This window comes from Megalobrama amblycephala, linkage group LG11 (assembly GCF_018812025.1).
Source record: "Megalobrama amblycephala isolate DHTTF-2021 linkage group LG11, ASM1881202v1, whole genome shotgun sequence".
Lineage (NCBI taxonomy): Eukaryota > Metazoa > Chordata > Actinopteri > Cypriniformes > Xenocyprididae > Megalobrama > Megalobrama amblycephala.
Genome location: NC_063054.1, coordinates 22310622 through 22323513, shown reverse-complemented (window position 1 = coordinate 22323513; position 12892 = coordinate 22310622). Strand labels below are relative to the sequence as shown.

The 12892-nt window shown below is 38.5% G+C and overlaps 1 protein-coding gene across 2 annotated transcripts in view; it reads left to right on the top strand.

Moving 5' to 3' along the window:
- Positions 1 to 12892, top strand: part of mdn1 (midasin AAA ATPase 1) — a 65212-nt gene that overhangs the window by 30371 nt on the left and 21949 nt on the right. For both annotated transcript variants that reach the window (XM_048206751.1, XM_048206750.1), the window contains exons 45-68: positions 480 to 596; positions 711 to 919; positions 1760 to 1908; positions 2001 to 2200; positions 2580 to 2803; positions 2908 to 3021; positions 3408 to 3537; positions 3611 to 3717; positions 3859 to 3992; positions 4081 to 4241; positions 4330 to 4450; positions 5983 to 6199; positions 6346 to 6586; positions 7097 to 7223; positions 7528 to 7692; positions 7815 to 8029; positions 8242 to 8629; positions 8726 to 8838; positions 9403 to 10066; positions 10944 to 11105; positions 11244 to 11526; positions 11619 to 11857; positions 11962 to 12057; positions 12182 to 12276. In XM_048206751.1, the coding sequence (XP_048062708.1) occupies positions 480 to 596; positions 711 to 919; positions 1760 to 1908; positions 2001 to 2200; positions 2580 to 2803; positions 2908 to 3021; positions 3408 to 3537; positions 3611 to 3717; positions 3859 to 3992; positions 4081 to 4241; positions 4330 to 4450; positions 5983 to 6199; positions 6346 to 6586; positions 7097 to 7223; positions 7528 to 7692; positions 7815 to 8029; positions 8242 to 8629; positions 8726 to 8838; positions 9403 to 10066; positions 10944 to 11105; positions 11244 to 11526; positions 11619 to 11857; positions 11962 to 12057; positions 12182 to 12276 (4671 nt within the window). The remainder of the gene's footprint in view (positions 1 to 479; positions 597 to 710; positions 920 to 1759; positions 1909 to 2000; positions 2201 to 2579; positions 2804 to 2907; positions 3022 to 3407; positions 3538 to 3610; positions 3718 to 3858; positions 3993 to 4080; positions 4242 to 4329; positions 4451 to 5982; positions 6200 to 6345; positions 6587 to 7096; positions 7224 to 7527; positions 7693 to 7814; positions 8030 to 8241; positions 8630 to 8725; positions 8839 to 9402; positions 10067 to 10943; positions 11106 to 11243; positions 11527 to 11618; positions 11858 to 11961; positions 12058 to 12181; positions 12277 to 12892) is intronic.

Sequence of the window (12892 nt, the reverse complement as noted above, 5' to 3'; positions counted from 1 at the left end):
CTATAGGGTGGTGCTAACTGCCAACACACATTTATGTCCAAACACCATGCAAAAGTGAATTTTGCATAATAGGTCTCCTTAAATGAATCAGTTGAGTAAATGATTCAATGACTGATTTGTAGCCACCTGCTGACATAACACTCTTGTTAACATTATCTTGTCAACTCATTACTGAAAAATAAAACATGAGTTATCCAACAGGAAGCAGGAATTATCTTATAATTGTTTAATTTAAAGACTACTTATGAAATCAGATTTAATTTAAAATTAATTAAAAAAATATATATATTGATTTGAGTTTTAAGTTACTTAAGAAAGAGTGCAGAGTGATACAAGACATGAATAGCATAATGAAAAAATAAAAATAAAATAAAATACTTGGCTGAAGAATGCCATAATTGACCAATCAGAATCAAGTTTTCCAGATAGACCAGATGTAATATGAAATTTCTTAAATTAACTATGTATGTGTGTTTCAGCCCTTCAGTGTTGGATCGACTCAATGCCCTCCTGGAGCCTGGCGGGTCATTAACCATTAATGAACGAGGAATTATTGATGGAACCACACCCACCATCACCCCCCACCCTAACTTCAGGTACAATCAAAGCATAAACTGACACAACTTCCAGCTAAACAGATTCCAACCTCATTTTGCCATGTGAAAGTACAGATCTGCTTTTGCTCAATCCTGTTTCACACTGTGTTTCAGGTTGTTCCTCACCATGGATCCCACACACGGAGAAATCTCTCGAGCCATGAGGAACCGTGGTGTTGAGATCTACATTCCTGGCGAGCATGAGGGTGTATGCTGGGACACTCTGGATCTAAAGATGGTTTTACACACCCTGGGTGTGACAGGAGACTGTGTGTGCGACCTGCTCATCTCCATTCATTCGGAAATCAAGAAGACTATATGGGGTGCGTCTGTGATTAATAGTGATGTTTAGTGATGTTTTAACCCATAAATGCAGGGTTAAATGTTTCACAAATCTTTAGCGACCCAGATCTGTATCTAACCCTGATGGATCTTTAACTTCCTCAATAGTATAAAACCTCTCCTGATATTATAATAACAATTACAAAAGAATAAAATAAACCATATTTAGTTACCTTTTGAAAAGTTTGATTTGAGCAGATGGTTTTTACCATCATCACTATCATCGTCAGAGCTCATTTTCCCAGTACATTCAGCATATGGCTGATCATATTGGTGATCTCAAATATTCTCAATACTATTGTTTTCAATGTCTTCAAAATCAATATTTTGATCCCTGACAGCTTCTTCACCAGATCCACCATCAAGTGACAGCAACATTGATTGCATACAGTACTTTCTCTGCAGTAAATTGCTGAGCCATTTCAAGTATTGCTGATGATATTTGTGTATTCTTTTGTTATATGTCTGTGGCAATTATTAGTGAAACATTTGTCATCATTGTGTATCAGACATTGCCACCTTGAGGAATAAAGGTGAATTGCATCTATTGAGTCATAAGAGATTCAATTGTTGCACAGAAAAAAATATACTTACACTATTACATACCTTGGGTATCCTATGCACTTTTTTTACAAAAAATAATTAGAAAGCAGACTTCAATCATTCAATTTTTTTTCTTATTATATTGTTTATAATTAATAGATTGAGGAATACTTAGAATGCTGATGTCTAACTTTAATGAATGAGGAGGAGGGTAGTGAATGATGTCCCGAGGTATGCGTTTAAGTATTAATGACTGTTCTCTTTTTAACGTCTTCTAGACTCACCTGCATCATCCATGTCATCTCTGCTCCATGCTGCGTCTCTGTTGTCGGGTCAGCTTCAGAGGGGTGTGGATCTTCCCAGTGCCCTTCTACAGGCCTGTGGAGAGGCTTATGCTTTCTGTCAGCGCACCACTGCCAACCAGCAGGTTCATAGACATTTTTTCAATAAGCATGACAAGTTAAAGATATATGATGCCATAATCAAATCATCAACCCCACCTTTTAATTCCTGTCTCAGATGGCACAGGACATCATAGAGAGGCAGTTGGCAGTGCTGGACTCTGAGGACTGGGGCAGTGGGCTGCTGTGTGCGGGCGTGTGGCCAGACCGCATCCCCTCAGCCCTGCTGTGCACTGAGGACTCGTGTTTTTCCAGTGTCCAGAGAGACGGACAGGTCCTCCTGTACTGCCTCAACACTCTCAGCCTTTACGGAAAAAGGTCAGAACATACTTACAAATCAATTTGTATTTCATTACCAGCCACTTTATTGGTGTTAATGAGATTGTACTAATATTTGTGTTTATTAACGTTATTACAATTTATTACTTAAAAGTTATTACAGTTTTTAATTTTAATTTAAATTTTACTTTAATTTCCATTTTCAATGTTGATATATATATTCAGTAAGTAAGATAGAAAGATAAAATACCTAGCTACTTAGAAACTGCAATAATAACTGAATCATAACACTAAATTAATTGTTCATTTTATTTTGTTCTAGTTTTGAGCTGATTATTTCAATTAGCAAAAATGTTAGGAAAAAAAATATTTAGTGTTAACAACACTAATCTTGTATAATTATCTTTTACCGATTCAGGAATCGTCCACTGAGCCTAGTTGACCTGCAGAGGGCGATGCAGAGCGGTGCTGTACTGGATGGGCTACAGTTTTCTGGAGGAGGACTGGACGGAGGAGCTGAGAATGCATTGCGCCTCCTCCCGACAGCAGTTAATATACTGACAGAAAGAGCTTCTCACAGTGATTGGGTGCTCAGAACCAGCTGGCTTTCTCACCTCACCAAAACTTACAAACATGCACCAGGTAGGCTGTATAGGAAAAAGAATGCCTTTTAATGTGTAGCTTGTATAACCATACTACTTGAGTGATTGTCTGCCACAGTCCTGAGATCATACTTGTCCTTGCAGATGCAGCTCTGATGCAGTTGGAGGCAGGATGCACAGCACTGAAGGCTGTATTTAACAGCAAGCTCATTGGGAAAGGCAAATGTCTGGCAGAGCTTTTGCAGCCTCACAGCACAGGTACATATACCACTTGAAGTTATAACCTTATTTTTTTTCTTAGAAAATGCCTTTGTGCACTAATAATCAGTGACTATAACTTTCATCAAACTGTAATAACTGTCTCTACCTTTTAAACATCTTTCTGATGGTCTAAATAAAGCCGTGTGAGTATGGAAAAACAATATTATGATATAATATTCATCTAAATGACCAAATAATTCAATCAAGTCCTGATAGATAAAAGACCCACCCTATATTATTTTCTGCTAAACATTGAATTTTATTCTGAAGTTATGGAAGTTAAATACATTGAGAATCATATTCCAAAAATATATATATATATATTTATATGCAATCCTATAATGTTCAGACTTGTGAAATTACTCAATTTTATTCTTCTCCAGATGACTACAGGATTTTGGTAGACATGCGCTGGAACAAGCAGTATTTGGACATCTTGGCCAACACCTGCAACTTTGAGGATGAAGAGAGATACATGGAATTCATGGAGGCACTAAACGCTGTTGCTAACAGGTAAGTCCTTATTCTGTTTTACTGGAATGTTTTTGTAGTAAAAATTATATGTATTATGTTTTATGTTTTTAAGAATCATATTGCTGATGGACCGAGAGGAAAGAGCAGCTATTAACAGCAGTGCTGGAAATACGTCACCTCATAACAGTGCCCTTAGACTTGCCACAGCCTTCTCAAAAGGTACTCAAACACTTCCAAGAGACGTGAAAACACTAAGTTGTATGTGACTATTCACATATATATATATATATATATATATATATATATATATATATATATATATATATATATATATATAATATATATATTTGGGTTTTATAGGGACAGTGGACATAGGGCACCTGCCGCATCCAGTGTTGGTCCACCTGCGCTCGTTTTTTGACGTGTGGGATTCATTCGTACTGCAAGCCGTGCAGTCTGGCCAGCCCTACATCTCTGACCACCTCATGTTTGAGGTCAGAACCTTGTTCCTCAGAGCGGTTTCATTATAGCCACGCTGCTCTGTTCTGCAGTTGGTTTACAGTGATGTGATTGTGTGTCCAGATCCTGCAGCTGCTGCAGTGGAGGGATCGTTTCTGGCTAGTGTGTAACTCTCTGTCTGCGGATACACGGGGGGTGTGTGTGCTGTCCCTGCACTGGCAGTGGGTGCACAAAAACTTAATTTTGCGGCTGCCTCAGCTTTTGATGGGGGATAGTGACTATGAGTGAGTAATGGACTTATTACATGGTAAAAAAATGTAATGTTCTCTTTAGTGTTTGTTTTATATGTATATATGAATATGTTAATTTCAGAGGCCAACAGGAATTACACACCATCTCCATGGCCATCCAGAACACACTTTCCAGCTCCGTGGCTGTGGCCTCTGCTCTGAAGGGCATTCAGAAGACATTAGGAAAGCCACTGCCGTTCAAGGTTAGGCAATATATAGAATATGGATAGTTGTATATATTTGTGTTCAAAAGGTCTGTGAATGGTGAAAAAAAAGTTGCATTTATTTGATCTAAAATACAGCAGTATATAAATATTATTGCAATTTAAAATAACTTTTTTTATTTCAATATTTTAAAACCTTTTTTTTACATTCCATTCCATAATTTATTCCATTACTCCAGTCTTCAGTGTCTCATGATCCTTCAGAAATCATTCTAATATGCTGATTTGCTGCTCAAGAAACATTTCATTTCTTATTATCAGTACTTTTGTAACATTATAAATCTCTTTACTGTCACCTTAGATCAATTTAATATGTTCTTTCTAAATAAATGGTATTAATTCCTTTAAAGGTGCCCTCGAATGAAAAATTGAATTTATCTTGGCATAGTCAAATAACAAGAGTTCAGTACATGGAAATGACATACAGTGAGTCTCAAACTCCATTGTTTCCTCCTTCTTATATAAATCTCATTTGTTTAAAAGACCTCCGAAGAACAGGCGAATCTCAACATAACACCGACTGTTATGTAACAGTCGGGGTGTACGCCCCAGTATTTGCATATGCCAGCCCATGTTCCCAACATTATGAAAGGCATTAGACAAGGGCAGCCAGTAACGTCTGGATTTGCACAGGTGAATCAACAGACTAGGTAAGCAAGCAAGAACAATAGCGAAAAATGGCAGATGGAGCAATAATAACTGACATGATCCATGATATCATGATATTTTTAGTGATATTTGTAAACTGTCTTTCTAAATGTTTCGTTAGCATGTTGCTAATGTACTGTTAAATGTGGTTAAAGTTACCATCGTTTCTTACTGTATTCACGGAGACAAGAGCCGTCGCTATTTTCATTATTAAACACTTGCAGTCTGTATAATTCATAAACACAACTTCATTCTTTATAGATCTCTCCAACAGTGTAGCATTAGCCGTTAGCCACGGAGCACAGCCTCAAATTCATTCAGAATCAGATGTAAACAATATAACAGTATACAATACTCACATAATCCGACGCATGCATGCCGCATGCATGACGAACACTTTGTAAAGCTCCATTTGAGGGTTATATTAGCTGTGTAAACTTTGTTTATGCACTGTTCAAGGCAAGCACAAGCTCTTGGGGCGTGGAGCACGAGAATTAAAGGGCCAGTAGCCCTGAATCGGCTCATTTATAATGATGCCCCAAAATAGGCAGTTAAAAAAATGAATTAAAAAAATATATATGGGGTATTTTGAGCTGAAACTTCACAGACACATTCAGGGGACACTTTAGACTTATATTACATCTTTTTTTTTTTTTTTTAAGTTCTAGGGCACCTTTAAAAAAAAATAAAATAAAATGAAAATCTTACCCCAAACTTTTGAATGGTTTTGTATGTCTAATATAAATAAAAAGAGGCAAGCACCCAAAAATAAATGGAGAAATTCTATCAAAAGTATCAGAAGTATTTATTTCAATCCTCCATTCTAACTGACCTAAAATAATCCCTCAATCTTTTCTGTGCAGCTGGAGGCGGTGGCTGAATGTGCAGCCCGTTTGCGAGTGCTGTGCAGGGCATTGGATGTTAGGGACCTGCGCCTCGACAGCAGCCTCGCATCACTATGGAAACAAGAGGTGTCTCGTCTCCGTGGTGTGGCCATGGGTATTGACTCAAAAGAGGCTCTGCTGGAAGCTTGGGGTCTGGTGCTTCAGGCCAACGTTCTGCTGGAGCCTCAGAACTCAGGTAAAGCTTACATTTAAAAGTTTACCTTATATTTTTGACTAATTCTTAAGAATTTTGGGCATTAGATGTTAGTGCTAGACCATACAACCAGGCAAACCCTGACACCTTAGTTTAATAACACAGAATGTATTAATCTTTCTATCCAGGTGTCCTGGAGAGGCTTGTGAGCTGTGTGGATCAGCAGCAGGGTCATATGGCTTCCTGTGGCCTGCTGGACTCTCTGTCTGAAGATAATGAGGAGGAAGTGGGAGACAGTGCCGCACCAGGCAGGGAGGTGTTACTGCAGCTTGCACGCAGGGCTCAACTGTGGCCAGCGCTGGAGGAGCTGGCGGTACTTAACCAGATGAAAGTCACCACAGACCTGCTGTACCTGTCAGTCACACCAGGGTATGATGATGTTTATTAAATTATTAACTATTATAAAACAAGTATTTGGCAGGTTAGTGACATTGACACTGTTATTTTACTATTATAGTATTAATATTTTGAATTAGATTTTATTTTTATGTTCAGTTTTCATGAAAATTGTTTTAGTAATTGTGTTGTGCTTTTTGTCATTTTTATAAGTTTTAAATATATTTCTATTATTAGTTTGAATTTATTTTTATTTGAGTTGAAGTTTTAGTAATCTTAGTACTTCACCTTAAATTTATTTGATTTCAGTTAGTTGCCAGGCAGAATTTCTAATTTTCTTTCTTTTTTATGTTGAAGTTTTTCATCTTTTTTTTTTTTTTTTATTTAAATTATAAAAAAATATTTTTAATAGATTTAGTTAACAACAAAACTTGAAATTGGCACTTGATTTTGCAAAGAAGTAGGATCTTGTAGCAAGGCTGTTTAATAAGGTGTTTTTTGTTCTGTGTTTATTTATATTGTGTTATATATTTTGCTTTACAGAGGCAATAAAAAGGCAGAAGATGGTCTGCGCAGGTCCTTCTCTAACCATCTGCGTTTCTGTATGCAGTCGACTCCCATGAACATCCGACAGCTGCAGCCTCTCTGGTTCCTGCTAGGCACTGAGAGGGTCTGTCAAAACACCTTTATTATAATCATTCTGGTGTTATTATGAATGACCATGTTTAATTTTGTTTAATAATAAAATTAATGTTTAATCATATTTGACAAGCTTCAACTGATTTGTTACATTTATTATAACAATACAAATGACTTTTGTTAAACATTTTTTAAGTTTATAAGTTTGACTTAGGAATTCTTTATAGATAATTTATGTATTTCTACGTTTTCTGAGAATCACATGCTTCACTAGGGACTAATATATGAATTTCAGTTCATCTCATTTTTCATTCTTGTTTTAATTCCCTCACCAGCCCGTGGAGGAGCTGCCGCTGGTGTGGTGTGAGCTGCTGTCTGAGACACTGGCAGCATTATGGAGCAGCAGTGTGACCTCTGACCCTGACCGTTGGCTGAAGTGGAATCCACTGAACCCTGAGGAGCACATGAGCTCCAGATCACTGTTGGGACCATCTGATACGGTGTGTGTGTGTTTGTGGAGGAAGAGCTATAAATATTAAGTGCTTTTTTGTTTTGTTTTTTGTATTTAACATGTTATTTAACATGTATAAATAACCTTGCTGTGATGTTTGTTGATATGAAGGGTCCTGGCATGCTGAGTCGTGCAGTGTGGTCCCGCTGCATGCTGGGAGTTCTGAGCAACACTGATGTTGGCGGCCGATGGGATCCATCAGGGTCACACCTCCTGTCATCATCACGGGTGACCCTGGGCGAGTGGAGAGAGAGAACCGGGCAGCTACAAGATCTGAGTGCTGTGATCTGGGATAATATGGCTATGCCTGAGCTTGCTGACTTCAGGTAGAGACCACATATCATACCTAGTTGAGAAACATGGATACATGTCATGTTGGATTTTGAAAATTTTAGTACAGTATGGCATTTTAATATTATAATATTATTTTGTTTTATATTTTTTATTTAACTTTTTCATATATTTTCAATGTCATTTCTATTGTGCAATGATTAATTTTTATTGTTCTGTCTCTCATTCCTTCTCTCATTCTCTGTAGATTAACTGACTGTAGGTTGCAAGGACTTGTGTTGCGTAGACAGCTGCAGTCGCTCTCTGAGCTGTTGTCTCCAGGTTTACAGGAGAGCTATGCAGAATCCTGTGACAGTCTAACTGAAGGCCAGGACCCCATTGGTGCTGCCCAGGAGATTCAGATCGCCCTCAGAGAAGGCCTACCTGAAAACCTGCTACCAGAGGGCTTTCTGGATACATTAGTCACATGCTTGACACAGTTTGCACACAACCGGGCACAGGATTCGGTCCAGCTTGCCCGCTCTGGAGTTTTCTGGGTGAATATGGGTTTGCTGCAAATCCAAGTTTGGGCTCCACAAACAATTTTTGATCCTGCAGTAAAAAGGGGGTATAAACTCCGCTATGCACAAGAGGAGGTAAGAAGCTCGCAAGTGGCTAATTCTAAAAACCTATTGCAACCTTTCATCTACAAATGCAAGACAACTTAAGATGACTGTCTTTGTCTCTCTCAGCTTGCTTTGTTACAGGAAGAGTGGAGAGGGCGGAGTCTCTCCTCACAGCTGCTCACAGGGGCGGAGCTTGAGGAGAGTAGCACAACTGACAGCTTCCAGCATCCTCGCATCAGGTAACAAAACATCCAGCTTCCATTACTTCTGGTACAGTCTACTATGCAATTTTTAGCGGATGCACGAGACGTTGTACTAGATCAGTTATTGGCTGATATTAGAGATTTTGAACAAGTCTCCACCGATATTTGATATTTAATTGTTTATGCCCCTGTTTTCACAACCTACTACGCAGATTTGCATGGATGCACAAGATATTGGCACCATGTCAGTTATCGGGATTTTCAGCCAATATCAATTTCCCTGTTTTTACAGTCTACTATGCAGATTTGTATGGATAGCAGCACCTTATCAGTTATCGGCCGTTATTAAAGATTTTCAGCAATTGTCAACCGATACTGGATTTGCTCATCTCCCCTATTTTTACATTTAGATTACCTTTGCTGTCATGTTATACTTCAAGTGAATCCTTAAATTTATTTGGCTATGTATCGGTTATCAGACACAACTTGAAAAAATTATTTGCTTATCTTTGTTGGCAAGAATTTTAATATCGGGTTTATCTCTACGGACTTCCAATTTGATGTTGAAAACTCTTTTGTGTGGGGTTTTTTTTTTTTTAGGTATTTGTGGATCCGTATGCAGCAGGTGAAGGAGCAGATTTGTGAACTGAGTCGTAAACAAGCCTGCCGCCCCCCTGACCCCCAATATGGTCACCTATATCAGGAACTCCAGCACTATCTGTGCAGCATCGGCCAACCAGCTGCAGTGGGTGACCTGCTTTCCCACCTCCTAAAGGCCTTACAAGCTCCTGGGCCAAAATCCAGGCTGGGTATTCAAGGTTTGTTGAAGGAGGAGGCCGTCTGGCAGGCTTCACAGCACCGTTTTTCCCAGCGTCTGGTTGAGGAGTACCCGCTCTACCCTGATGTGGTGGTGCCCCTGAGGGCAGCAATTCTGCAGGTGCAGCATGGCATGCGACTCTTGGCATCTCAGGTGTCCTCCACAATGACTGCCCAACCAGGTCTGACGCGTCTCGTGTCCACTATGCTAGCTTTTCCAAGTCCAGCGGCATCCTCTGATCTGGCCTGTGCAGACTACCTGTGTTCAAGGGAATGCATGCATATGTTAAAGGGCCTGGGAAAGCATTTGCCAGCGATAGAGGTCAGCCGCGTGATCCCAGATCATGCAGTGTTGCTGTTGAATGCGCTGCTCTACATACAGAGTCACACGCTAAGTGCCGGACATCTCAGTGGAGAGACGCTAAAACTCTTCAGACATGTTTGCCAGGTGAGATATGAAGTACAGAATCCCCAACAATAAAACCTGTCAAGAACATGACAGGAGGAAGTCTTAAAGGTTTTGAATTTAATTTCAGTTTGATTTTGGATCTCAGATTTTTAATGTGGTGTCAAACTTTTTTATAATAAATAAATAAATACATAATGTGTATATATCAGTGTTATTTTAATATTTTATATTGTAGTATTAAAGTATTTATTATTATTTTGAATTAGCTTTTATTTTTATATTTTCAGTTTTAATTTTTGTTTAATTTTTGTGATTTTTATTATTTTATTTCTATATAGCTTTATTTCTGTTTTAGTAATTGTATTATTATTTTATAACTATTCACTTAGTTAAATTTTTGGATTTCAAGTTTTGCTTTAAGTAAAGTTTTGATGTAATATATATATATATATATATATATATATATATATATATATATATATATATATATATATATACTGGTTATAATTTTAGAATAATTAATTTATATACACTTAAGTAATGATTTAATACTAATTAACTACGTGTATTTACTGTAGGGTTACGATTTTAGGTTACGGTTTAGGGTTAGTTGCATGTAATTATGCATAATAACTCACAGTTATTACTATAGTAACTACATTTAACATTTAATAAGGACACTGTAAAATAGTGTTAACATTATTTGTTTTAAATCCAAGAATATTATCTATTCAGGAAAATATTTACTCAAAGTTTTTTTCCTAGTCACTATTACTATTAGATGTGTAAACCTGCAGAGAAACATTTTCAGTTGAATTTTTTTTTTTAGCGCCTTTCACAATACATATTCACAAAGCAGCTTTTGTGAGCACACTATGTTGTGATTTTTACAAAAATGATTTTGTGTTTTGTTCAGGCTATAGTGAATGAGTGGGACGAGCAGGAGAAGAGAGCGAGAGAAAAAGAGCAGATGGAAGCCAGTCTGTATCGCAGCCGTTCTCGTCTGCACGGTTCAGGCCTAACAGAGGACCAGCAGGAGGAGAGGGAGTTCAGGCGCTCTTTTCCATCCTACCACAAGGTTAACATAGACTAAAATAGTCATTTGTTTTTATGTGTTTTAATCTGTTCACACACATTTGCATGTTTTGTTGCCCTTTCCATAGTTGTCAGATCAGTAAGACTTTATACTTTGGCCAATAATGTGTTTTCTCCACAGGATTTTTCTGATATCACTTCAGAACCCAGTCTCGATCAGCCAATAATCATAGAGGATGATGATGCAGATATGGAGTCGTCATCTAGTGAGACAAGCAGCTTTATGTTGGTCAGCAGCATGAGCATAGTGGTCCAGGTCCATCAGAGTCTCTGCTTGTCTTACGCTCAGTCACTTTGGTACCAGCCCAACTCGCCAACCAATCACACCAAACACCACATCAGTGCCCTGGTTTCATCCTATCAAATCACAGCTCCACTGATAGCCCGCTTCTACCATCTAATGGGTATGGAGGCATCATTTTATGCAGATCACAAAACCACAGTCCCAATGCATCTTGTCATCTAACCTTTCCCTGTTTCTCCCCTTCTCTCTCAGACTGTGAAGTGGACCCTAAGTTGATGGGCTCTCAGCTCCTCCTCAGCACTCTTCTCCAAAACACAGTTAGCGGTTCAGGGGGTCCAGCTAAACTGATTCTGCAGAATGATGGGCCGTATGACTTCTACACAGAACCTAACATGAGTCAGGCCCGGATCTGTCTGCCAGGGCTAGAACAGCTGAGTAAGGCCGTGAAACAGCGCCTCAGCGACTGGCCTGAACACCCCGCTCTTGTTCAGGTGAACATTTAACATTTGAGATGTAACCTAATTGAAAGTATGTTTGCTTGATAAAGCTTTTGACTGTTTCTCTTAACACCTCTCTATGGTATTATGTGTCACAGATCACGATGGTGATAGAGAGGATATTAGCATTCAGTCTTTCCAGCCCTCTGGCAAAGTTCCTAAATGGTTTGGAGATCCTGCTCAGCAAAGCACAGGTAGAGGAATCAGTTTATGCACGTATATCCTTAAAACTCTAGTCAGTAGTGTACTGGCCATTTGTGCACATCTTAAGCCATGATATTAGTTTGAGAGCAGCTCTTCTCTCATTTTTCCTCACAGGACTGGGAAAACAATGCTAGCCGGGCAGTGTCTCTAAGGAATGAGCTGGAAGCTATCACACAACTTATCATTCAGTGGAGAAAACTTGAGCTCAAGTAAGTGTATAATAAATAAATACATAATCCCCTGGTTTCACAGACAAGGCTTAAGCCTAGTCCCAGACTAAAATGTATATTTGAGCTGTTTTAACTGAAAGCAACTTGCACTGACATATCTTAAAGGTGCCCTAGATTCAAAAATTGAATTTACCTCGGCATAGTTGAATAACAAGAGTTCAGTACATGGAAATGACATACAGTGAGTCTCAAACTCCACTGTTTCCTCCTTCTTATATAAATCTCATTTGTTTAAACGACCTCCGAGGAACAGGCGAATCTCAACATAACACCGACTGTTACGTAACAGTCGGGATCATTAATATGTACGACCCCAATATTTGCATATGCCAGCTCATGTTCAATGCATTACACAAGGGCAGGCAGTATTAACGTCTGGATGTGCACAGCTGAATCATCAGACGTTGTGCAGGTAAGCAAGCAAGAACAACAGCGAAAAATGGCAGATGGAGCGATAATAACTGACATGATCTATGATTACATGATATTTTTAGTGATATTTGTAAATTGTCTTTCTAAATGTTTCATTAGCATGTTGCTAATGTACTGTTAAATGTGGTTAAAGTTACCATCGTTTCTTACTGTATTCACAGAG